At 39.8% G+C, this 26,243-nt stretch overlaps 1 protein-coding gene across 1 annotated transcript in view; it reads left to right on the top strand.

The window, feature by feature from the left end:
- Positions 1-26,243, top strand: part of LOC125482103 (huntingtin-like) — a 90,345-nt gene that overhangs the window by 565 nt on the left and 63,537 nt on the right. The window contains exons 2-6 of the mRNA XM_048594104.1: positions 14,204-14,287; positions 16,264-16,384; positions 18,054-18,116; positions 20,515-20,594; positions 21,608-21,746. Coding sequence (XP_048450061.1) covers positions 14,204-14,287; positions 16,264-16,384; positions 18,054-18,116; positions 20,515-20,594; positions 21,608-21,746 — 487 coding nt within the window. The remainder of the gene's footprint in view (positions 1-14,203; positions 14,288-16,263; positions 16,385-18,053; positions 18,117-20,514; positions 20,595-21,607; positions 21,747-26,243) is intronic.

Below are 26,243 nucleotides of genomic sequence, written 5' to 3'. Positions count from 1 at the left end.
TTGGCGCTTCAGGTTGTGATTATGTACAAAAACATGCTGTAGAATCCATAGAATTCCTCTAGGGTGAAAGCAGGCTATTTGTCCCCTTGAAACCGTACTGACCCTCTGAAGAGCATCCCACCTAGAGCCCCCACCTCTGCCCTGGCCCTGACGTCCCAGTGTACAAAAATGTGCTGGCACGCCAATATGTAAAATCATATACTGACCACCAGTGTACAAAAACACATGCTGGTGTGCAAGCTTATAGCTTGCCATGATGACGTAGAACAGTACTGATACACCCATGTATAATAAGTGAACACTGACTGTCTGACATACAAACCAGAGATAGTAGGAACTGCAGATGCTGGAGAATCCGAGACAACAAGAAAAGGTGATGAAGGGTCTAGGCCCGAAACGTCAGCCTCTCTGCTCCTATGATGCTGCTTGGCCTGCTGTGTTCATCCAGCCCTGCACCTTGTTGTCTCTGACATACAAACCAGGTGTGTTGACATTGGTATCCAAGTGGATAGAAATAACTGATAGACAACTTGTATACAATTACACTTGTGCACAGATCACGCTGTCAGATATAGTTCCAGACTAAGAAATCTGGGAGATGATCATTTGTCACTCCTTTTTATTGTCTTATTTCTGTATATATTGAAATGACTTCAGTTGCAATGCTGCATGTGAGATGTTTCTGCTTTGCTGGATGGTTAGAGATGGGAAGGAATAACAAAAATAAACTGCAAATCCTACAAGTGTCAAACAGTACTGTAAGCACTCACTGGGCTAATCAGCATGTGGGGCAAAAACAAATGAGGTAATGTTTGCTGAAGATCCTACACCTGAAGTGCTACCTTTTTTGATCTCCATATGCTGACTGACTTGCTGAATGTTCCTAGCTTTCGTTGTTACTTTCTAGTTTTCAACTTGTACAATGTGTGTTAGTTATGGATGTATTTCAGTTTATTGTTTTCCCTGGGAGTATATCAATATTTGTTGTAGAGGCAGACAATGATGTTGAAATGGCTTTGGATTTATTGGGCAATGCTGAGTTTTTGTTTACAATGACGTGAAAACTCAGGTTGTGGAACGTGGAGTGGTGGAAGGGATATTAATATGTGATGTTTCCTTGATCTTTATCCACACACAACAGCATTGTTGTCATATTTCTCAGAGAAACTCAGCAGGGAGAGGGGGAAAGAATATTTTAACTGCCAGGATTTCCACTTGCCCAGCATGTTCAGTCACTTTGTGAACCCAGCTCTGTAGCACTTTTTGCACTTGGTACAATTTTGAAGAGAGATATTTGCATTTTGCTGTGCATGGATGAGTAAAGATAATGATAAAATTAGTGGAAGTTGGGTGGGGCAGGTAACATAAAAAGTGAAGTTGACAAAACTAGGTGGAAGGTGCATCAGCTGGTGAGCATGTTACCTTTTTATGTTTTTGATAAAGATCTGCATTTGATACTGGACCTTGGTGAAATCCTTAGATTTCTGTACATTGACACTGTAACACTTGTTGGTTGATTGATTGATTGATCTGTGTAACATGAGACTCTAGGCCTTGTGTGCCTCTTTGCGATTGATAAGATGCAATAGAACTAAAACTATGATTGCTTATTTCCACTTCTGCATTATTTAAAATGCAGACATCTTACAAGGTAAGTATTTTTCTGGAAGTATAATTTTTGTTTTTGGAAGAGCAACTCCATGAATGTGCTGCAGTTTTAGAAAATCAGTGATTATCTGTTCGTAAACCACATTGGCAAGTGGGTGAACTACATGAGGACAGTGCCTCCTCGAGATACAAGACATTAAGTTCAGGTAATCCTGTGAGAAATCAGTGGAATTGCCACCATTATCTCATGTCCAATATAATTTATTACAAACAGTATATTTTCTTGCTTAATTGGGAAATCACAAAACTAACAAAGGTTCTTATAGAAACCCATTTGGCTCTTTAGGGAAGTAAATCTGCTATCTCTACTTGTACTGACCTACGTGTGACTCCAGACCAACAGCAATGTAGTTGACTCCTAGCTGTCTTCTGAAATGACTTGCTAAGTTAGTCACTTCAAAGACAGTTATGGATGGGCAGCAAACGCTGGGATCGTCAGCATCACTCGTATTTCTGGAAAGGATCAAAAGATACTGCTTTATTGGGAACTGGACTTTATTCTTTGCATATAACTGCTGATGTTTGCCAGCGATTGTTAAGCACGTGCGTGGTATGGATGTGATGGAACCTTAAGGATATAACAGCTAATGGTGTCTGACAAGAGCCTGGGCATTCTCTATAGATCATTTTGCCACAGCAGAGTTTATATCTTATATGGATTTTTATTTGCAAATCAGTGATAGGATTGAAAGATCCTTTTGTAGCTTGGGCTGGAGGAAAGGCAAATTCTCGTAATCTCTAAATGGTCTCTCCTTGATTTTACATTCTTTTGTTGTCTGTGGTGATGGAGATGACGTTTCACTTGTAAATTCTGATCAATCTTGGAGTCAAGAGCAAAGGGGAGCCAAAATGCTAAGTCACGTGAGGGTGTTAGTCTGAACAGTTCTTGAATTGACTCTTGGCCAGGAATTTTTCTTTGAGTAGTTGTATGGAGTGCTGAGTGGCAAAAAGGCATTCATATACTCAAACCATCAAGCCCATTCCATCTAGAGTCCATCAAAAATTCCTCCACCTGATGACAACTCCCACCTCTGCACTATCTCGTGCCTCCTTATTGGAATTAATTTAATCACCTTATTTATAGTTAATAAATTGTTACTCCAAGCATAAACAGTGAAAACCCTGCTTACTTCACTGTAATGCAAAGTACTTTTACTGCTACCAACTGTACTTGCCATTTATACCCCTAGCCCTAATTGCGAGCTTAATTATATGGTTTTCTGCACTTTTGATTCGTAATGTCAGAGAAGTGATTTGACAGAGTTAATGAATTGGTTTCGTGCAGTTTTTGATACTAAGTGATAAGGTTGCAATTAATGTGAATTAATATGGAAAACGTGATTTTTACCTGCTCAGTTAAATTGTTCAGAGATAGCATAGGAAATAATTGTAAACATTTCCAGTTTTTGAATTTTGAACTTGTTTTTAACTTGTGGTGAGCAGTAAATGAAAGTCTTCAGTAACTTGTCATGGAGTTTAAACTGCCTGAAAAATAAAGGCTAAATGTTGTTTTTTATTAATGGGAAATATTGTTGACTTGTTGGTGCCCTCAGAAGTGGTCCAGCAGATCACATAGGTTTACCTGGGATGGGCAATAAATGCGACACTGTCAGTGGTACTCAAATAAATATAAAACAAAAAGTTGAATTATTTCAAAGTAAGGCATGGTGCATTACCAATGAGCTTAGATAACCAGTGAGTTTTAACCCAGATGACTGAGTGACTAGTTTGCAATCTGAGTGGTGCTAACAGTTCAGGTGCAGTTCCTGTATTGCTGAGGCATGGTGACCCTAAGGTTAAACCACCAGCTCTAACGAGAGAGCAGCATTATGGTCCGCTGGGGCTATGATGACTTTATTTTATTATGAAAAGGAACAAAGATGGACATGGTGCTTCCAAACAGTGAGAAATTGTTCCCTCAGCTCTGACTCAGCAATATTGCAGCAGCCAGTTATAGACTCATACAGCACGGAAATGGACCCTTCGGTCCAACTCGTCTGTGCCGACCAGGTTTTCCAAACTAAACTAGTCCCAATTGCCTGAGCTTGGCCTATATCTCTTTAAACCTCTCCTATTCATATACCTGTTCAAATATCTTTTAAATGTTGTAAGTGAACTTGCCTCTATGAGTGAACGAGAGGATTTGAATATAGGAGTAGGAAGTCTTGTTGCAGTTGTGGCTTGGTGAGGCCACACCTTGAGCATTGTGCAGTTGTGGTCTCCTAGTCTGTGGAAGGACAGGCAAATGGGACTAGTTTAGTTTGGAAAACCCGGTCGGCGCAGCCAAGTTAGACCGAACGGTCCATTTCCATGCTGTATGACTGGCTGCTGCAGTGTTGCTGAGGAAGGACATTCTTGCTATTGAAGGAGTCCAGTGAAAGTTCACCAGACTGTTTCCTGGGATGGCAGGAGTGAGACATGAAGAAAGACTGGATCAATTGGACTTGTACTCACTGGAATTTAGAAGAATGAGCGGGGATTTCTTACAAATCTGTAAAATCCTGATGGGCCTGGACAGGCTATATGTGTGAAGAATGTTCCCGATGTTGGGGAAATTTAGAACTAGGTGTCACAGTCTAAGAATAAAGTATAAGCCACTTAGAACTGAGATGAAGAAGAATTTTTTCACTGAGTTGTGAACCTGTGGAATTCTCTACCGCAGAAAGCTGTTGGGACCAGTTCATTAGAGATGTTCAAGAGGGAACTGAATGTGGCCCTTGCGGCTAAATGGAACAAGGGGTATTGAGAGAAAGCAGCAGTGGGATTCTGAAATTGTATAATCAACCTTGATCATATTGAATGGTGGTGGCCTACTCCAACCATTTTTTGTGTTTCTACCATTTCCTCTGGCAGTTCATTCCATATATGCTGAAGTCATACAGCATGGAAACAGACCCTTCGATCCAACTAGTTCAAGCCTGGGAACAGTTTAACATGGTAGGTCCAGCTGCAGGAAGCTGCTTCATCCATTTTTCGGAATATTATCTCAACAGCCTTATTATTGGCATTTTAATGGGCAGTTGCGACTTTACTTTCCTTTTTCAAAGGACTAATTTTGAAAATTCAGCAGTGCACTGATTGTCATTCTCGCCTTTCTGTTCTACGGGCCAGCTTTGCATCCTCCATAAATCTGAGCTCATCTCCAACAACTCCCAATAATACTCCTGAGGATCTTGTGTCATTTCATATCTCGTTATACTAGCTGATGACATCCCAGTGATTTGGATTTGCGGTAGCAGCAGTAGCTAAGTTGCAACTCTTGGCGATTGGGGTGGCAGCAAGAATACAACTTCTTCTGGTAGTTGATTTTGAGGCTGGCAGGCTGTTCGAGACTCCAGGCCAAAAGACCTAGACTTTTTCTTTCTTTATGGAATGAGTTGCCAGAGGAAGTGGTGGAGGCTGGTACAATTACAACATTTTAAAAGGTATCTGGATGGGTATATGAATAGGAAAGGTTTAGATGGATATGGGACAATTGCAGGCAAATGGGACTAGACTTATTTAGGATATTTGGCAAGTTGGATTGAAGTGTCTGTTTCTGTGCTGTATATCTCTGACTGTATGTCTGTAAGATCTGGATTTTTTCTTTTGTTTTGGCTATTTCTACTGTTTTTTTTAAAATTATAGTTCTGATTTTTAAAAAAGTTATGGTTATGTAAATAAGTTGGTGCCAATGAATGGCGACTTTGTACACTTTTCACTCTACTCCTGTATTTCTATAAAAAAACCAAAAGAACTGCAGGTGCTGGAAGTCAGAAAAATAGAAATTGCTGGAAAAGCTCAACATGTCTTTTGTTTTTGGCTAGACATCCTCCATGTTTTAAAGCTCTCAAGTTTGTTTTCGGATCTCTGAAAAACTGTCATGTCCCTCTTTCCGTAAGCGCTTATAATCCTCTGCAATCTCCTCTAATTCTCATCATCTGTGCATCCCCAATTTTAACTACACCACCACTTGGCAGCTGTGCTCTCAACTGCCAAGGCCACAACTTGTAATTCTTTTCCTAAATATCTTTGTCTCTCTACTAACTTCTTTCAGGTGGCTCCTTAAAACCTACTACTTTGACCAGGGTTTTGGCCGCAAGTTCTAATATCTCCTGATCTGGATTGCAGTTGAGCATTTGATAGCACTTCCATGAAATGTTTTATGACATTATGCAATGTTAAAGGTCCAGTAGAAATGCCAGTGGTGATTGGGTTCAAATATTGTTTCAATCCTATAGCCTGCTGATCTAAAGGTGAGAGTTAATCAAATCCACAGATGTTTTAGGTGCTGTTTATGAGCAGTGAGGAACCAGTAAATGATTGTGATATATTTTGGTATTTTACAAGAGGATGTGGCCCTCTTTGATTTCCTCATTTTCAGTAAAAGAAATCATCTGCTTTCTTTGGTTCCAGTACATATTATTTGTTTTAATGATGTGTGTCTGGCATTTTCTTTATAGATTTTTAAACTACTAGGGAGTTGCAATTTCTGGTTTATGAAATGAAGTTAAGGCCACAACTGCATTAGCCACTAGCTTATTGATTGGCAGAGCTGGCTTGAGTGGCTGAATGGCTGACTAATACTGCTATTTCTTATGTTCTTATTTACTGTATTCAGTATTGACAAGAGCTGTTTAATAGCTTTTTATTAAATTTCTCTTTAATCGTACTCAGCAGGTGCAAAAACTGGTACATCATGAATCATATCTTAAGAGATTGTTAAATTTAGTAGTTTGGTTGTACATAACTTGAATATTGCTGGAAAAGAGACATGTTGAAGCTCTTCATCTTGCATTCATCAGAACATCGGAAGCGTACCTGTTTATGGGGGAGAAAACATTTATATTATGCGAGAGGAGCACATTGATTGGTAGAGGGATTACCGTGGAGAATTACATTGATTATTGACAGTTAACTTCCAGTGTTTGTTTAAATATTAAACTAGGCAGTTTTGCTCTGATTTCTCAGAGCAATGCCCTGAGAAATTAACCAGTGAATGGTGGTTATCTATCCTGAGTTTCAAATAGATGCATTGCATGACATATATTTCCTGTCTTCAGAGAACAAGCTTGTGTATTAATATATATTAAGTTTCACTACTTGCAAGTGTGCCACACTGTAAGCCCAACTGACAATCTCAAATTAGCTGTTAGCCAAATCTTCACACATTCAAAATTATCTAGGAAGTGCTGGAATCCAGCAATTAGGTGTGATTCTGTAATTGGACTACATTTATCCAGCAAATTATGAATCTGTGATTGATGTGTTTATATTCAATCATCATATGAAAATCCATATTGAAATTGGGTCTCAAGTCAGCTGTGTAATAATCTTTTGGCTTTGTGGCGGTATTTGCAGTACTAATTTGTACCTATTTGAAATAGAGGAAACTGTATTGTATGACTTTTTATGAAGAAAAGCAGATGGAATGATTAAAATAATAAGTACAACATGGAGTTCAAGAGAAACTTTCTTTTATTCAGAGTATGTTTAGAATATGGAACTTGTTATTACACAGAATGAGGGGTGAGGTGAATAGCACAGATCTATTGCAGGGGAGACTAGAACAAAACCAGTGAGAAAGAGACAGAAAGATTCAAGGATAAGCCTTGTTGAGAACATATATTTTAAGTTTTTCATTTTGCAGTTATCTAGAAGATGTGCAAGACCAGAAACCTGGACAATTTTTTTTTCCAGTAAGACTTTTTTTTTAAAACTACCAAATAACTATCTATTTATATAAAGATAAGGAAAAGTGCACAAAGGTGCGATGTGGCATCTCTGGATCATAAACACCAGTGCAAGCACAACTGGAGGTCATTCTGCCCATTGTGACTGTTTTGGCTTTATGAAATTGCAATCAATCAATCCTACTGGGCCAAGAACAAAATTAATAGAAACAGATCAGAGAACACAATTAAATAAAACCAAAGTGCTGGAGAAACTCAGTCTGGCAGTATTTGTGACATGAGAAACACATCTAAGTTACTTAATTAGTGGTACTTTTGGACTACAGTTCTAAAGGTGGTTAACATTTTGAGTCCAATATTACTCTTCATTGGACCTTCGTACAATGAGCTATGTTTTGGATTGATAGCTCAGGCAGGTTCAACAGTATTGCCCACATTGGTCCTGAACAGTACTATTAGACATCCAATTGGAATAAAATAATGGCTTCTAAAACTAAAGTACATCTAGCTAGCACAGTAAATGACAAACTGCGATGTAAAATTTTAAAACGCATTCTTGTTATCTTGCAGACAGTTGTGTTCTGTTGTTTGAGTATGCTGGTGATATTGTGCTAATGACCGCAGGTTACCTGAGATATTACGCTTTGGTTGAAACAAATGCAGCATCAAAACTTATTCATATGTCCTTCTATCTCTTTCTCACTTGTGGTGTTCTAGCCTCCCATTCATTGCACATACTGGGCGAGGTGAATATGTAATGTCAAGTTCTAACCATATTCTGAATAAAAAAGTTTCTCCTGAACTCCATATTTTACTTGTTATGTTAATCATTCCATTTGCTATCCATGAACTGAAACATGATAGGTTCATCTGGCATTTTCAGTTTTGACAGGCAACAGTTATAATAGAAATTGTTTGGAAAAGCATTTGACCCTGGCATAGTTATTCAAATATTGCTGCAATTTTCAACTGTATCAGCTCAAAATGGAATTCAAAATGATGCCACATATACAGGCCAGGAGAACTGTCACTCCTGAATTGTGCAGGAATCAGTGTGCCCATTGTCTTTAGTTCTTGCTACAAACCTTCTGGCCTCTGACTCCACTCATCTCTCTAGCCATTGTCCAGGATTGAGCCATGTCTCCCACAATCTTGGCGTTCTTATTTGACCCCAAGCTGAGCTTTAGACCTGGTATCCTCTCCTCACAGTCTCCCTACTTCTACAGCTTTCATTTGTCTGTTTCTGCCGTGACCTTGGCTCATCCACAGCTGAATCCCTCATCCATTCCTTTGTTGCTACCTGACAATTCTAATGCTTTCCTGACTGGCCTCCCTCCTAGTATTCCCTGTAAACTGGCTTGTTCAAAATTATTCCGCCTGCATCTGCGCTTGCAGCAAGTCCCAGACATCTGTTGCCCTTGTATCTTCTATATTGAGGCCTGTTCCATCAGTGTCTCGCACTTTTTGAATTATCTTTGTGATTGGAAGAAACAAGCCCTTGAGGAATTTAATCTCTAACTTTCTTGAGACCTACAATTCTTTTGTTTCTCCAGTTCTTAGCTCTTTTTAATCACTCTACCATAGATGCCTGCGCCTCCAGCTGCCTAAGCCTTGAGTTCAATTCTCTCCCTAAACCCTCTGTCTTCCGCTTTAAAATGTTCCTTAGAACCTAACTCCATGATTACCTGTACTTTAGTATGGCTGGATATCTGTTGATATTGGATGCTGTATTAGTCAAGTGGGTTAGAACATAGAACAGCTCAGAAATAGGCCCTTCAGCCCACAATGTTGTGCTGAACATGACGCCAAATGAAACTAATCCCTTCTGCCTGCCCTTGGTCCACATCCCTCCATTCCTTGCATATTCTGAATCCGCATGGCCAAGTCTTTATGGATCCCATGCATCTTTAATTTTCTGGATGAGATTACCATGAGGGACCTTGTCGAAAGCCTTACTAAAATCCGTGTAGACAACATCCACTACTCTGCCCTCATTGATGACCTTTTCGAAAAAATTCAATCAAGTTAGTAAGACATGACCTGCCATGCTGACTGTGTCCCTAATCAGGCCATGCTTTTACAAATGTGCATAAATCCTATCCCTAAGAATTCTCTCCAATAGCTTCCCAGCCACTGATGTGAGACTCACTGGTCAATAAAACAAAGAACAGTACAGCACAGGAACAGGCCCTTTGGCCCTCCAAGCCTGCACTGACACATTTTGCCCTTCCCTACTAAAACTGTCTTCACTTACAGGATCCGTATCCCTTTACGCCCTTCCTATTCATGCATCTGTCCAGGTGTTTTGTTGAATGCTGCTGTTGTCTGCTTCCACCACCACCTCCAAGCACTCATCATCCTTTTGTGTGAACAATGTGCCTCGCATATCTCCTTTAAACTCCCCCCACACCATGAACCTGTGTCCCTAGTAATTTTTTTCATAGCTGTAATCACCCATACCAGGCAACATCCTGGTAAATCTTTTCTGTACCCTCTCCAAAGCATCCACATCCTTCTGGTAGTGTGGTGACCAGAACTGTATGCAATGTTCCAAGTGTGCCCTAACTAAAGTCCTGTAAAGCTGCGAGGTAATTTGCCTATCCTATACCCAGTGCCCTTCCAATGAAGGCAAGCATGCCATAGGCCTTTTTTACCACCTTATCTACCAACTTTGCTGCCTTCAGTGATGTGTGGACCTCCGCACCCAGATCCCTCTGCATGTCAATATTCCTAAGGGTTCTGCCATTCACTGTATAATTTCCACCCGTACGTGACCTTCCAAAATGTATCACCTTACATTTGTCCAGATTAAACTCCATCGACCGTTTTTCCACTCTTGCCTCCAACTGATCTGTATCCTCTGACAATCCTCGTTATCCACGACTTCACCAATCTATGTATTGTCTACAAACTTACTAATTAGACCAGCCACGTTTTCCTCCAAATCGTTTATGTAGACCATGAAAATCGGATGTCCCATCACTGATCCCTGTGGAACACCACTAGTCCCAACCCTCCATTCTGAAAAGCATCCTTCCACTGTTACCCACTGTCTCATATGACTAAGTCAGTTCTGTATCCATCTTGCCAGCTCCCCCGATACCATGTGACTTCACCTTTTGTACTAGCTTCCTGGATTATCCCTATTTCCTTTCTTGAATAGAGAAACAACATTAGTTACTCACCAGTCCTCTGGAACCTTTGCAGTGGCTAATGAGGATACAAAGATTTTGGTCAAGGCCCCAGCAATCTCCTATCTTGCCTCTTTCAAAACCTGGGGTAGACACCATTGGGGACTTATGCACCTTAATGCTCTTCAAGAGACCCAACGCCACTTCCTCCTTGATCTCAAAATGCCCCAGCATTTTAGCATGCTCCGCACAAATCTCACTGTCCTCCCAATCCTTCTGAGTGAATACCAGCTCAAAGTACTCATTTGGAATCTCACCCATATCCTCTGCCTCCAAGCACAAGTTCCCTCCTTTATCCTTGAGTGGTACTACCTTCTCCCCAGGTATCCTCTTATTTTTAATTTATGTATAGAATGTCTTGAGATTCTCTTTAACCCTAGTTGCCAAGGACATTTCATAGCCCCTTCTTGCACTCCTAATTCTCTGCTTGAGTTCTTTCCTGCTTTCTTTACATTCCTCATGGCCCTGTCCAATTTTTAACTTCCTAAACCTTACATATGCTGCTTTTTCGCCTTTTGACTAAATTCACAATCTCCCTTGTTATCCCAGGGTCCCTTGCCTTGCCATCCTTGTCCTTTGCCCATACTGGAACATGCCGGTCCTGAACTCTGATCAGCAGGTCTTTGAACAATTCCCACATGTCACATGTGGGCTTGCACAATAACGCTCACTAGCCCCTGCCTGATACTGATGTAATTTGCCTCCCCCAATTTAGTACCTTACCACAAGGTCCTGACTTATCCTTATTCATAGCTATCTTAAAACTTAAGGAGTTGTGTTCACTGTTTCCAAAATGCTCTCCCACTGAAAGGTCAGTCACCTGGCCATGCTCATTAGCCAATACAAGAACAAGTATGGTCCCTCTGGTTTGTCTATCCACATACTGTTTCCAGAAGCCGTCTTGGATGCACTTGACAAATTCTACCCCATCCAACACTAAGTGAGTCCCAGTCAATATTGGGGAAGTTAAAGTCGCCCACTATGGCAACCCTATTGTTATTACATCTTTCCATAATGTGCCTATGTATTTGTTCCTCAATGTTTAGGTGGCTATTGTGAGTTCAATAGTATAATCCTATTAGAATGATTGAACCCATCTTATTTTTGAGCTCTACCCCTGTTACCTCAGTAGGTGAAAAAAAAACCAAAATGACTGTGGATGCTGTAATTCAGGAACAAAAAGTTGCTGGGAAAGCTCAGTAGGTCTGGCAGCATCTGTGGAGGAGAAAACAGAGTTAATGTTTTGGGTCCGGTGACCCTTCCTCAGAACAGTTCTGAGGAAGGGTCACCAGACCCAAAACATTAACTCGGTGCTCACCTCAGTAGGTGAGCCTTTTGCTTTATTCTGGATGGTTTCAAATGTCTTGAGTGATACTAGAGCTACACTCATCCGGGCAAATGGAGTGTATTCCATCATTCACCCAACTAATATCTTGTTCATGGTGAACAGGCTTTGGAGAGTGAGGAGGCAAGTTGCTCACTGCAGAATTTCCATCTTCTGATGGGATATAGATGCCTTATGCTTGATGAATTGCTCTCTGAACCTGTTCTGCCACCTTCAGTGTGTATGCACACCCGTGTCCTTGTGCTCCTCCATCACTTTTAGAATTGTACTCTTGAAAAATACCGCAAATTAAGTAATTTAGATGCGTCCACTGTTGTAACATGAGAAACACAACAGTTGACTTGTGCGTATGAAGTTTCTATGGACTGTAATGACATCTGTTTTCAGGTTCTTGGTTATGTGGGGGGAATAAATGCTGGCTAGGATCCTGAGCAACTCTAATGCTGTGAATTTGCTGGCCATCTGCTTACCAGGTGAATTATCCAAGGCTTGGAAATAAGCAATAAACAATCTGTCACTGAGACTTGGTTGCTAATGCATTCACAGTTCAGTGGTTTCAATGAGACAGCAGGGAAAACTTTTTCTTGCTTTCAAGCATTATCCAGTGATCCATGATATGTCTTTGTGTGAGTGAGTGCACACATGCATGAGAGAGAGATTGAGCATTGTGGATGTGACACCCCGTATGAACAAGTACTCTGCAACCACTTGCTGTTAAGTTTTCCACCTGAAATAAAGCCACTTGTTTAAGGGATTGGAGGCTAATCAAGTCCTTTTGTGCATCTCCCCAAATAGGTGTCCTGCAGAGAAGAAAGTAAGACTGTGAATTAAAATAAAAACACAGCTGGATGGTACTGTGATGCAACCTTTGCAATATTGATAAATCCTCTCGTGCATTGCTGCTGTGTGTGCAGGCACACGTCTGCTTGTTTGGGGAAGGGTGGGAGAGGAAGGTCAGTATAAGAGAGTCCATTAAATGGCCAAGAAAGCAGCCCTCCTCATTTCCGTTGTTGGGGACATGAATAGCCAAGAGTCAAATGTCTATACCTCTGAGCAATCAGTTCAATTACGTAGCTTCCTGCCTCATCGCATGTCGTCCCTATTAGTGTTGACGTTTATCTTCTTTTGTAAACAAAATCCCATGGCTCACATTCCCACTTTGTTCTTGTTTCCTTTTTTTTTCTGGTTTATTTCATTCACCTATTCAGTTGAATCTTCAATGCTCAGATAGTTTCTGCCTTGACTACTAACCTTGTAACTAAGTTGTGCAGCCCTCTAAGTTTGTGTATAGCGTTTCAATTGCTCTTGTATTTGTGGCCTCTTGTTCTAACCCCTTAACTACTGGAATCAACCTGCTTCTACCTACCCAGGTACAGGTTGGGGTAATTAGTCTGTATTGCTACTCCTTTCCATCCATTATTGGAATGGAAGTGCCACTGGCAAGGTCAGCATTATTGCCAATTTATGCCCTTAAAGTTGATAATGAGCCACCACTGCCTGCTTGAACTGTTGATCAGGTTTATATTTGATTCTGTTTTTGAGGAAACAGTCATTGGGTGGGCTGGTAGTGGGACGGGGGAGTCTTGTGGGGCAAATATTTTGTGAACAGTTGCTTCCTGACATCCCTCCTGAACGGCCTAACTTTAATTTTAAGATATGTCCCCTTGTTCTGGACTTTGCCCAATGATTTGTTTGATTTGATTTTGCCTGTATTTCCATAGCAACATATTGTATATGTGTCTTTGAACAATGTTTTCTTCTAAGTTGCCAGAGAGTTTAAGCATGTAAATCAGGTCATTAAATAGAAATTATGACATGGAAGTAGTCTTTGGCTGACAATTCATTTATCCTTAACTTATCTATTTAACATGCTTTCCTTCTGAACACCTGCCTAACCTATACTTAAATGTTGACATGATTACAGCTTCAGACACCATCTCCAGCATTGCACATCCTGACAGTGCTCTGATCAACTCGGTAACCAGTATAAATGAATACAAAAAACTTTAAAGTGGGAAGTTTTTGAATGAAGGGAAACCTGTAAATGCCAAGAAATAGTTGGGGATTAGGACTGATTGTTACAGCTCTTTCAAAGAGCTGTAGCACAGAGCTGATGAATTGAATGGTGTTTGGTCACACGCCATTCCTTGATCCTCTAAACAGTACTCTGAGTACTTTACTAGTACCTTTGAAAAACATGAAGTAATGGTTACTGGTCTGCAATGTTTTGGAAAATCTCATTTTGGAAAGAGGAGTAATTCTGTCTCTTTCAAAGCATGCATCAATTGGAGGTGGCTAATTACTGTTCTCACTTCTGCTTTCTCTAGGAAGAAAGAATCTGCCACAACGAAAAAGGACCGTGTAACTCACTGCCTGACTATATGTGAAAACATTGTTGCACAGTCTCTTAGGTAAATTAGTTGCATTTTAACATTTGTTGAATTTCTGCTGGAGGGTTACTCATTTGCTCTTTTCAAATAGGATGATAGTAATTGCCTGCAATTTTTGAAATGACCCACCAAACTTGATACCACTGGAGCATTCTTGTGTGAATCTTGGAATAGATCTGCAAAGTCTGGTTTTGCTTAGAAAAAAAACGAGTCAATAAGGAGACATCATGGATATTCTCTCTCAGGGAAGGCAACAGCCTCGTGGTATTATTACTGGACTGTTAATCCAGAGATTCAGGTAGTGTTTGACACCCACGTTTGAATTCTGCCATGGCAGATGGTAGATATTGAATTTTTATTGAAAAAAGATTCTGGAGGCTCTTTAATGGAGGACTGATGGTAATGTTATTTAAAAGGGATGATAAAATAAGTCCAGGGAGCATTTACCCAGTTATTTTTGCATCAATCACTTATTTAAAGATCTAACGGTACATAGGCATAGGATAGAACATTAATCCCCTCAAGCCTATTCTGCCATTCAGTGAGATCATGACTGATTGTGGCCTAACTCCATATATCTGCCTTGTGCTCGTATCCCTTAACCTTGCTTAATATCACAGAAGAACAACTATATATTGAAAATATGATATAGTCAGCCCAGATTCCAGAAGGGAAGGTGTTTGAGTAATGCTACTGAATTATTTGAAGAAATAACATTTGGATTTTCAAAACGACTTCATGATCAGATATTCCTTTTATTAAGATGCGAGCAAATGGAGTTTGGGGATAGATAGCAGAATAAGTAGCAACTTTGCTTAAAAAAAAAACAGAAAACACAGAATCACAGGTATGTTGTGATGCACAAGGAGACCATTCAGCCATAATGTCTGCACTGATTCTCCAAATGAATTTTATGACTTTGTATTATCCTCCTGCCTTTTCCCTGTACCTTAGCTGATTGTTTCTATTTAGATAATCATCGGTGCCCTCTTGAATCGGTCTCTTCCAAGGAATGCATTCCACGGTCTTTTTCTCACATCACATTTGCCACTTTTGTCAATTGCATTAAATCTGTACCCTCTCATTTTTGATTCCTGACTCTTTTACGAGACTCTGCATTCAGTGGCTTAGTATTCCGATTGGCAAAAGGTGGGCAGTGGTGTTTCACAGGGTTCAGTGCTGAAACCACTGCCATTCACAGTTTATTATATATTTAGACTTGGGGCTCAGAATAAGATGTCAAAATTTGCAGACATGAATTTGAGGTATAATGGAAGTAATGCTAAAATTTGTTTTTATTTTTAACAAGTGTACAGTTGCCAAATAACTTTCTTTACGAAAAGTGAGATGGTTTTTATAAAACACAACAGTTGCAGTTCATGATCTTCAAGGGATGCCAAATTAGACAGCTATATTTTTTACAGCTCAGTGATGTGTCGAATGAGATGTTGTGATATTCCTGCTTGTCTAAAAGCGGCAAGTTTTTTTTTAATCTGACATTAGTTCAGAACCACTGTGTTCAGACACTTGTCAAATGTAGGTCAGTGTGAGCATTCTTATCCATGGCTGCCTCCTTCCTTAATGCTGTAATCTCCTAACTTTACAGCCATCGGAGAGTCCTGTGTACCTCCAATTCTGACTAATTATGCATCCCCAAATTTAGTTTCTTTCGCCATTGTCTTCAGCTTCCCACATGCTATGCTCTGGAATTCTATCTCTGAATCCACTTTTTGTTCTTCCTCTTTTTTTTTATCTTTTATGACATTACTTATTCTAATCTCTCCTTATTTAAAGTTGATTGGTGTCATAGTTTGTTTGCTAACATTAGCATTGTGTGTCTTATTGTATTTCATTCTGTTGAAGGAACTTAGGAATATTGTTTACTCTTATCTGCTATGGCTAGAGAACAGCTGGAGCAAAATGATTTGCAGTGCTGAATTTATGGACAAATGCAAACCTTTTCACCTAGCAATACCTGCTTGCATTTCTTTTTTCAGAAACTCACCAGAATTTCAGAAGTTATTGGGGATTGCTATGGAAATGTTTCTGCTGTGCTGTGATGACGCGGAGTCTGATGTCCGAATGGTAGCAGATGAATGTTTAAATAAAATTATTAAGGTAAGTTAGACATCTCAACCAGAGCAGTATCCCAATAGTTAGTCTCTGTCAAGCAGGAGACTTCAACATGAATTTGATTGTGTTCCTGTACTTGCACAAGGAAGGGGGGCAAGTAAGAGAAATCAGAATTCACAGCACTGACATCCCTGAGTTAAGCAGTGATGTCCATCAAAAATAGCCCAAAGCAAAGAAAGTTTGACAGCAAAATGGAGGTTTCCCAGCTGAGATTTTAACAAATCTACCCACTGCTATGATACTGAGTTGCTTGTGTACAGTAATAAGAAAATGAATAGTTTCTATTGTTTGGCAACCTAACAGTCTACTTTCAGAACCTATTGAACAAAGTAGTGGGATGGTCGTACACCTGTGATGTACATTGCAGCGGGTATCATCCAGGACAGTATGTCCTTTATTGAAATTGACAACCAAGATACATGGTCAAAGTGTCCTGTCTAAGGCCTCACCTTTGTAGAGACTGAAAGAGAGAATTGCCTTACGATTGCATAATCATGACTCCAATCCAGGTGTTTGTAAAAGGCTAAGGATTTTGGGAAGAAGGCAAAATTAAAGAAATTCAGGGACAAATAAATTAGATAGGTATTGTGAAAGAGACTTCTTTAAAAGCACGAAGGGCATGGGGTGGAGCAAGTGAAGCAATGAGTGTGGAAAATTATACTTCAAAGCCTTATTTTATATATGAACTAGGTGTAATAGTAGGTCCTTCGTCTTGTCGGCTCCACCTTGCCATTTGACAAGATTATATCTGATCTGTTTGTGTTTCAGATTCCACATTCCACATTCCACATTCCCACTTAACTTGATTCTTTTTTTTTTCCGAACAACAATACACATATGCATTAAAATAATTCAATAATCCTGCCTCCAATACCTTCTGAGATAGAAGGACTTTGAGAGATTTTCTTTCCCTCATTTCTGTCCTAAAAAGGTGATCACTAATTTTTAAACAGTGCCCCTTAGTTCTGGACTCGCCAAAAGAGGGAATATCCTTTCCACATCAGCCTTGTCAAGACCATTCAGGATCTTGTACCCTTTAGTCATCACTTTTTTTTTTCCTTTATTCATTCACGGGATGAGGCGAGGCAGCATTTATTGCCCATCCCTAATTACCCAGAGGGCAGTTAAGAGCAACCACATTGCTGTGGGTCTGGAGACACATTTAGCTAACCCAGGTAAAGGATGGCAGTTCCCTTCCCTAAAGGACATTGGTGAACTAGATGGTTTTTTCCACTGATTGGCAATGGATTCATGTTCATCATTAGATTTATAATTCCAGATATTTATTGAATTCGAGTCTGCCATGGCAAGATTTGAACCAGGGTCCCCATAACATTATCTGGGTCTCCAGACTAACAGTCCAGCAATAAAACCACTAGACCATCACCTCCCCATTTCTAAACTGAAGTGAAATCAAGCCTAGCCTGTATAACCTTTTCTCATAAGACTACCCACTCATTCCAGTTATTTATCTAGTAAACCTCCTCTGAACCTTCTCCAACACATTTATGTTCTTTCTCCAGCTACAGTCTTAACAATGCTGTATATTACTGATGCCAATATGTTGAAATTTGTTTCCTGCAAGGCAAAATTATGCCAAGTGGAAATTATTGAACTATACATGAATGATTCATGACCTTTTTTTTTGTTTTAGCAGGCCTTAACTGACTCAAATCTGCCTCGGTTACAACTAGAATTGTATAAAGAAATTAAAAAGGTTAGTAAATGATTAGAGGAATGTTTCCAGTAAATGCATCTAAGAAATAATTACATGCAGCAAGCTTTTGTTGGTGAGTTTGCTGTAATTATGTATTGTCTATGGGATGTTTTTAAATTAGGCTTCACACAGATAGTTTTGGGAGTGGAATGCATAGTCAGATTTTAAAGAATGTTTGAATATCTGTGTTTTAATTACTAACTAGTGCATCTTTGTGATTTATAGAGCTGACTAACACACTCTCTCTTGCGTGTTAATTTTAGCGATGAGTATTGGTCTTTAGTTAGTGTAAGTGTTAAGTTCTTGCCATCCATGCTTGTTTGCATTTTAATATTAACAAATGTTGCAGTCGGTGTGATGCAAGGTGTGTGATTTATATATGTTAATTTTTTTAAAGTTGGGATTTTAACCTGGTGGCATATAGGTGTTGGTTTTAATTTTGTGAAAAAGGTTTACAAGTTAATTAGCTCAGTCTTTCTGCAACCATGATTTAAAATCGGTGTGTGTCAGAGAGCAAGTCTGCAAGAATCCTGGAGTATTTACATTGTGTTGGTTTATAGCAAGAGAGAAAACATTAAGCCATTAACTTGTCAGAGTCTAGGATGAGTACTTTTTCTCAATAGTTTTAAAAAATCCTTTTGAGGGGAGTTTGAATGTGGTCTGACTAGTGTAGTCTCTCCTAGAAAAGGACGTGGTTTGGAGCTGTTAAGTGTTTCAGTTTGTGTAAACCTCCAGACTAGGAGAATTTGGTTAGAAACCTGCACTAGTTATTATAAGACTGAGGACATCTAAGCTGAATTGTGTATGTTTGCAAGGGAGGAAACATTGCAGCTCACAGGACAGGAATTGAGAAGAAGCAGTTCAGTCAACCTGCCATTTTGATAGGGAAAGAACATTTCCCTGGAGTTGGGTTAACTGTAAAGTGCTGTGTGTTTTGAAATCTTTCAAACTGTTTATATTTACACAGCCTAGTTTATCTTTGTTAAAATTTGTTCTGTGCAAAAGACTTCTGTTTGATTATGAAGAACAAATCTGCAACTGCTGGTTCTTTTATGTTTCAGTGAAACATAATGTTAAATCATATTTTGTGTTTACTAACTTATCGAGCCAGATCTCATTCCAGGATTTAACTTGTCCGATAGTAATGTCAGCTAGGATTATGACAGCATTTGCCCTAATGCACAGCTGGAAATATTAGAGGTGTTGTTTGACTGTATTAGGATTCCTCAGGTACTGAGTCAAAATGAATTGGGTGTATTCGTTATCAATGTGGTTAAATTTAACTCCTATTATTAGGGAGTGAAATTGGAACATATGTGCTATATAGTTTAAAGCTGAGTAGCATTGAAATTGAGGTGGTGGGGATTTGGAGCAATTTTATTTGGGGAAGTTGAGATGATGCTGTATTGACATGCTGAATTGAAAAATAGGGATAATGATGTATTGTAACTATTTTCCAGTTAGTACATGAGCTATGATGTATTACAAGCTCTTGTAATTTGGAGTTCAAAACAAAATTATTCCTCGTGAATGATGTTAGTTGGGCTAGTACTTGAGAGAGCCAGTTAGGAACTTGGAGCATCCTAGAGCGCTTTACTCAGCAGAAGTACTTTTTGTTCATCATTATAATGTGGGAAATGCAGCAGTCAATTTGAACACAGTAAGCTCTTTTGAGCAGCAGTTAGAGAGTGGGAAAGCAGATAATCTGTTTTAATGATATTCATTGAGAGATGATTATTTGCCTAAGCTGAAACAACTCCCCTATTCCTCTTTAAAATAATACTCTGGAATCCAGTAGGCCTACCTGAGCAGATAGGTGGGGCATCTGTTTTAGTGTCATATCTGAAAGGTGGCAACTCTGATAGTGTGGTAAATTTCTCAGCACTGCCTGGGAATATAACCTAGATTTTTGCGCTCAGAGCTCAAGGATAATAATGTATGGTGACTGCATTTTCTAGTTAACTAAATTGACATGACATATCTTAACTGGGCTCCTCAAAGTTTTTGTAGTTGGAAATTTAAAAAAAAAAGTATTCTGGGATATGAACATTGCTGGCCTGGCCAGTACCAAAAAGGAAGCATTCAGAGTCAGAGGCCATGGTTGTTTTTCAGAAGATGATAGTGGGTCACGTTCATAACTGCTACAGCCTGTTTGATAATGGTGCTTCCATATTGTGTTCAATACAGGTTTCAAAATTTAAACCCTGTGATTATGAAATATTGGTGATGTGTATCTGGCAGAATGGTGGGGACCTTAGAAATGGGAATTTCTGTTGGTACCCTGGCTACTGGTCTTGCCGATGGTTGAGTTCTCTGTTTTGGGAGGGGTTCGTTTTCTGTTTCCAACACACAATCATGTGCTGACTGAGCAATTGTTCTTTTTCCCTTCGTTGCACAGAATGGCCCACCAAGGAGTTTACGGGCTGCACTTTGGCGATTTGCTGAGCTGGCTCACCTTGTTCGTCCGCAGAAGTGTAGGTCAGTTCTGTGTGTGTATATTTTGTTTAGTTGGGTTCTGCTGTCTTCAGGCTAGAAAACTATTCCAGATCGCTGTTGCCTTTCTGTTAAATCAAACTTAATCTGGGTGTTTTTAAAATGTTTAGTTTATTTAGCATGAGATGATCATTCCATTAGGCTGAACACATGACTGAGATTGTTAGGGTGAGCAAACTGAATTTTATATTATCCGGAAACCTACAATACCTGAAATTCAAGTCTGTCCATCAATTTAGCACTTATTTACAGTTGAATTCAACATCTCCAAAATAACTTGTAAACTCTAATGATGTTTAAAGCATCTGTAGTGTGATGCAAAATTGTTCATGAAAACGAGTATAGTGATTAACTTCAAGCCTTTGTGAGCACATCCAATTCGATATTTTATCCTATTCCATCCATTGTTAATCCTTCAGATCTGTGAGGGTTCTGTGCCTGAAAATGAAGAACTGCCACAGCATCTAGTCAGTAGAAGGGCTTAGCCGAGGTTGTTTTTATTTAGTACTTTTAGTACTTTGTGTTGTCTTCCCTCTTCTTTGAATTTTTCAATGGAATTTCTTGTTTTCCTTTGGCACCTACTGCAGCATGGCAGCTGGGATTAGGAAGGGTCACATAATAAAGTCAACTCTCATTCATCCACTTCATGGTGTTGTATATCAGAGCCCCTCTATTTTCCTATGTTTCTTATCATGCCAAACTCTGATGTTTGTGCAAGGCACCAGGTCTAAATAGGTAACCAAATAGGCCAGACCATTTTGAATGTCAAAGCGTGAGTATTTTCTTCTGAACAGCATCTTCAACAAGATGATGATGATAAATGTTAATGCTGATTGTCAAAGAAATTGCAGAAAACTGTTTAATTGTCTAGGTATATGTTGTAGAGCTGGTAAGTTTTAAAATCTGATATGTTAGAACTCCTTCTCAATAGTTTCCTACTGTCTTTAGTGATTACAGTTGCTTTATTTTCCCCAACCCCCCTTCCCATTCTCATCTAGGCCATACCTTGTGAACCTTCTTCCCTGTCTGGCTCGGATCAGCAAGCGGTCAGAAGAGTCAGTGCAGGAGACACTTGCTACTGCTGTGCCAAAGATCATGATGGCTCTGGGAAACTTTGCAAATGATAGTGAAATCAAGGTATTTTGCTTGGTCTCTATTAAAATGGGGTTTGCTGGGATTTAATTACTTAACCCAACTTAAATAGTTTTGCACCAGTAATTTGTACAGACAATTTAAGTGGCTTGGTGATTCGCATTCCCACCTATTCCTGTACCCTTTTACCCCTTTGCTTGCTGACAATCTATCCATCACTGCCATAAAAGAATTCAATGACTCTGCTTCCACTGCCTTTTGCGGGAGAGAATTCCAAAGATTTCTAACCGCATGAGAGAAAACATGTTGCCTCATCTCTGTCTTAAATGGTAGACACCTTAAATTTCTTCCACAAATTTAAAAAAGCCTCTTTACATCCATCCTGTTAGGCCCCATCAGGAAGTGAGTGTGAAGGGCTATTTTTAATGCCAGAATTAAATCACATCTTACTGTCCTCATCTCCAACGGATACAAATCTAGCCTCCAGTGTTTCCTCCAAAGATAACTTGCGCATTCCAGATGTTAGCCTAGTAAACCTTGTCTGAACTGTTTTGAATGGATTTGCATTCTCCCTTAACTTGGGAGACCAGTACTCCAGAAATGATCTCACCAATGACCTATATAACCTGAAAATAATTTCCCTTCTTTTGTATTCAATTCCGCTTGCAATGATCAATAACATTCTATTAAGTTTCCGGTTACTTGCTGTATCTGAATAATAATCTTTTGCAATTCATGTATTTGGATTCTGAGATTCCTCTGCATCTCGGAAACCTCAATGTCACCATTTAGATAATATGCTTTTTTAAAACTTCGTACCAAAGTGCGCAATTTCACATTTCCCCCCAATACTCCATTTGCCAGATCTTTGCCCACATGCTTAAACACGTATCTAAATGCCTTTGCAGCCTCATATCTTTGTTCTGCTATTTGATAAGATCGTGGATAATCTGACAATGACTAATTCTGCTTTCCTGCCTTTTTCCCATAGCCCTTCACACTCACTTGTTGATCAAAAAATTATCTTAACTTGCCCTTGAATATATTCAATGACCCAGTCTCTCCTGCCCTCTGGGGGAGAGAGAATTCCATAGAAAAATGACCACTGAGAGAAGAAGGTGGTCCTCCTCTATTGGAAAATGGAGCCTCCTTAAATTGTATCTCCTGGATTGAGCCTGCTTTGCTAACTAACATAGTTATAGCTGATCTGGCCACGATTTCAACTCGACTTTCCTATCTGCCCCCTGGTTAATGTATAACTCCCTTGTCTGTCAAAAATCCATCTAACTCTGCCTTAAATGCATTCAGTGACCTAAACTTCACTGTTTTTTGGGAGAAATACTTAACCGACATTAACAATCCTGTCAAAAATGTTTTGTCCTATCTCTGCATTTAAAAGATGACCTCTCAGTCATTAATTGTTCCCCTAGCTTTAATCTCCCCCCTCGAGCAATATTCTCGTGGCATTTCCCATATAGAGTCCTCTCAGGATCTTAAATGTTTCATAAGATTGCTTATAAATTCCAATGGGTAAAACTCCAACTTGTTCAACCTTTCCACATAAGAAGAGCTCTCATTCCCAGGTATCAGTTAAATGAATCTTCTCTGAACCGATCTAATGTAATTATAGCCTCTTTCAGTTCAGGAGACCAAACTGTACACTGTGCTTCAGATGAGGTTTCTCCAACGCAGTGTACAACTGTAGCAAAACATCTCTACGTTTATATTCTATTCCCCATGCAATAAACGACATTCCATTTCCCTTCCTAATCATTTTCTGTACCAACATACCAACCTAACGATCCATGTATCAGGACCTCCAAGTTCCTCTTTTGCACTGAGTTCACTCTCGGTACTGCTTTTCTGTTCTTTCAGTTAAAATGGACAATTTCATTTTTACCACATTAGACATTATTTCTCAATTTTTTTCCTACTTTTTAAACTGTCTTGTATCCCTTTCCATACTCCTCATGTCCTCTTCAACTTATTTGTCTACCTAACCTATTGTCATCGGCAACTTTAGCTATGATATGTTCGGTCTCTTCATCCAAGTCACTGAGAGAGCTTGTGAATAATTGAGGCTAGAACTGATCCTGCTGGAATCCACTAGATACTGGCCAATCTGAAAAAGACCCATTTATCACTGCTGCCTGTTGTCATAGAATAGAATACCTACAGTGTGGAAACAGGCCCTTCAGCCCAGCAAGTCCACACCGACTATCAGAGCATCCCACCCAGACCCATCCCCCTATAACCTCCCTAGTCTACACATCCCTGGACAGTACGAGCAACTTAGCATGGCCCATCTACTTAGCCTGCATCTTTGGACTGTGGGAGAAAACCGGAGGAAACCCTCGCAGACACGGGGAGAATGTGCAAACTCCGCACAGACGGTCGCCAGAGGGTAGAATTGAACCCAGGTCCCTGGTGCTGTGAGGCAGCAGTGCTAACCACTGAGCCACCGCGCTGCCCCAACATGGTAGTTCAGAGAAGTTTTAAACAAGGAATGGTGGACGTAAAGCACAGGCGCCACTAGGATTTGAATCCAGGATCTTCTGTTTACTAGGTGGGCGCATTAACCAACTAACCCATGGCACCGAGGCTTCCTGTTAGCTAACTGATACTCTATCCATGCCAGTATTTCACACCACGTGTTCTTGTGTAGATAATGTTTGATATGGTAACTTAGCTAATTTCTTTGGCAATACAGTACACTACATTTGCTGGTTCTCCTTTTATCCACTTTACTTGTTAATAATCTTTTTTTAAACAAAAGTCTCAAATAAATAAGTACTATTTCCCTCACGTAAAGCTATCTTGACTCTACCTGATCGCATTACAATTTTTGAAATATGTTTCTAGAACCTTCTCGATAATGGAATCTAGCAATTTTCCGATGACACATGTTAAGCAACTAACTAGGCGTACAGTTTCCTGCGTCTTGTTCCCCTCCTTTCTTGAACAAAGTGTTACATTCTCTTCCAATCCTCTGGTACTCATACACAATCCTAAGAATTATGGAAGATTATAAACTAAGAAAATGCTATCTTTTGTAGCCACTTCTTTTAGGACCCTTTGATGCAGGTTAATTCCCATCCACTTGAATGTGCTCCCTCTCCGCTTGCTTGCATGGTCCCCACCCCTCTGGCAAAAACGAAAAACACATGGATGCTGACCTTCTGGATCCTAATAATTGCCTCTTTCTCAATAACTCCCTCTTGTCTCTGACCATTGTCTAAATCTGAAATACCTAGCCTAAAGGAATAAATGTCTCCTGGAACAAATGCCCAGATAACTTGTCCCTTTCTTGATGCTTCAGAGTCTGAAGCTTGGACTCCAGCTTTAACAACTCTAAACTTCAGTTTAATCTACAGCTGACACTTGGTGCAGATGTTTTTCCCTGGATCTCTCAGGTGTCTGTCACCTCCCGCCTGCCATAACTGCAACATGCCACCTATTGTATCATCTTCACGTTTTATTTAAGTAGATTTTAAGTTTAAAATATAGCAATTAACTGTGTAGTATTATGGAGTTTAGCTAGTTAATGCTTATAAATTTAAAACAACACTTGCATCTTTCCTGTACTGGTCTAATCACCACCTTGCTCACCTAATTAAAGACTTTGGGTGTCACTTCACTGGTCTCACTGTCTCTGACTTCCTCTCTTGGGCCATTCCTTCTTATAAAAAGTAGAGTAGCACCACCTCTCTGGCTGCACCGAATTTCTCTCTCACCAAATTCTAAGACTTAAGCATCTTACTGAACTCAGTCCCGGGCTGCTACCTTTGTGTGACTATTGCTTGTTTTAATAACGTTCACCCAAAAGAAGAATTGCCCTAAACAGGAGACTCTAGTTGTAACTATGTATATTTGGAGTTAATGGTGAGTCTTATATAAAAAAGGACAGATTTAGCTGTGTTAGGTTATTCAGTTGCTATTGTAGTCAACACAGGGGAGTCTTAAAAAAGATAACACCAAGGGCAGTTGGAGGAAAACAGCAGGCCAGGCAGCATCAGAGGAGCAGGAAAGCTGACGTTTCGTGTCGGGACCCTTCTTCAAGATGCCAAGTGACATTAACAAATAGCTTGCTTCTTTGTAGAAGTCTCACCTAGGAAACCTCTTAAGATGGTCACTTCTCTATGCCTGCTCCTCCATCCTTTAAGGATGTATAAAGCACTGACCTTGACTGCCTTTGTGCTGAGAAAGGTGCCCTTCAGTCCCATAATACCATCTTAATTTGATCATTCTCCTGTAGTACCCTCTCTATATTCCCAACTGGTTAAATCAGGGCTCTTGTTGACATACCACCAGATCACTTGCCTACAGACTGGGCTGCTCCTTTGGACTTTCACAGCAATTCTAGTAGGACACCAGTCGACAGTCCAACTGTTCTTCTATCTCCACCTCACTCCTTACCCCCTCCGCGCACCCACTCTTCTGCATAAAAACCAACAATTGCCTAACTGTCAACAGATCTGAGGAAGAGTCACTGGACCCCAAAATGTTAACTCTGATTTCTCTCCACAGATGCTGAGCTTTTCC

The sequence above is a fragment of the Rhincodon typus genome, chromosome 3 (genome assembly GCF_021869965.1).
Source record: "Rhincodon typus isolate 14 chromosome 3, sRhiTyp1.1, whole genome shotgun sequence".
In the NCBI taxonomy this organism is placed as follows: Eukaryota; Metazoa; Chordata; class Chondrichthyes; order Orectolobiformes; family Rhincodontidae; genus Rhincodon; species Rhincodon typus.
This window is presented reverse-complemented; position numbering and strand designations above follow the sequence as displayed.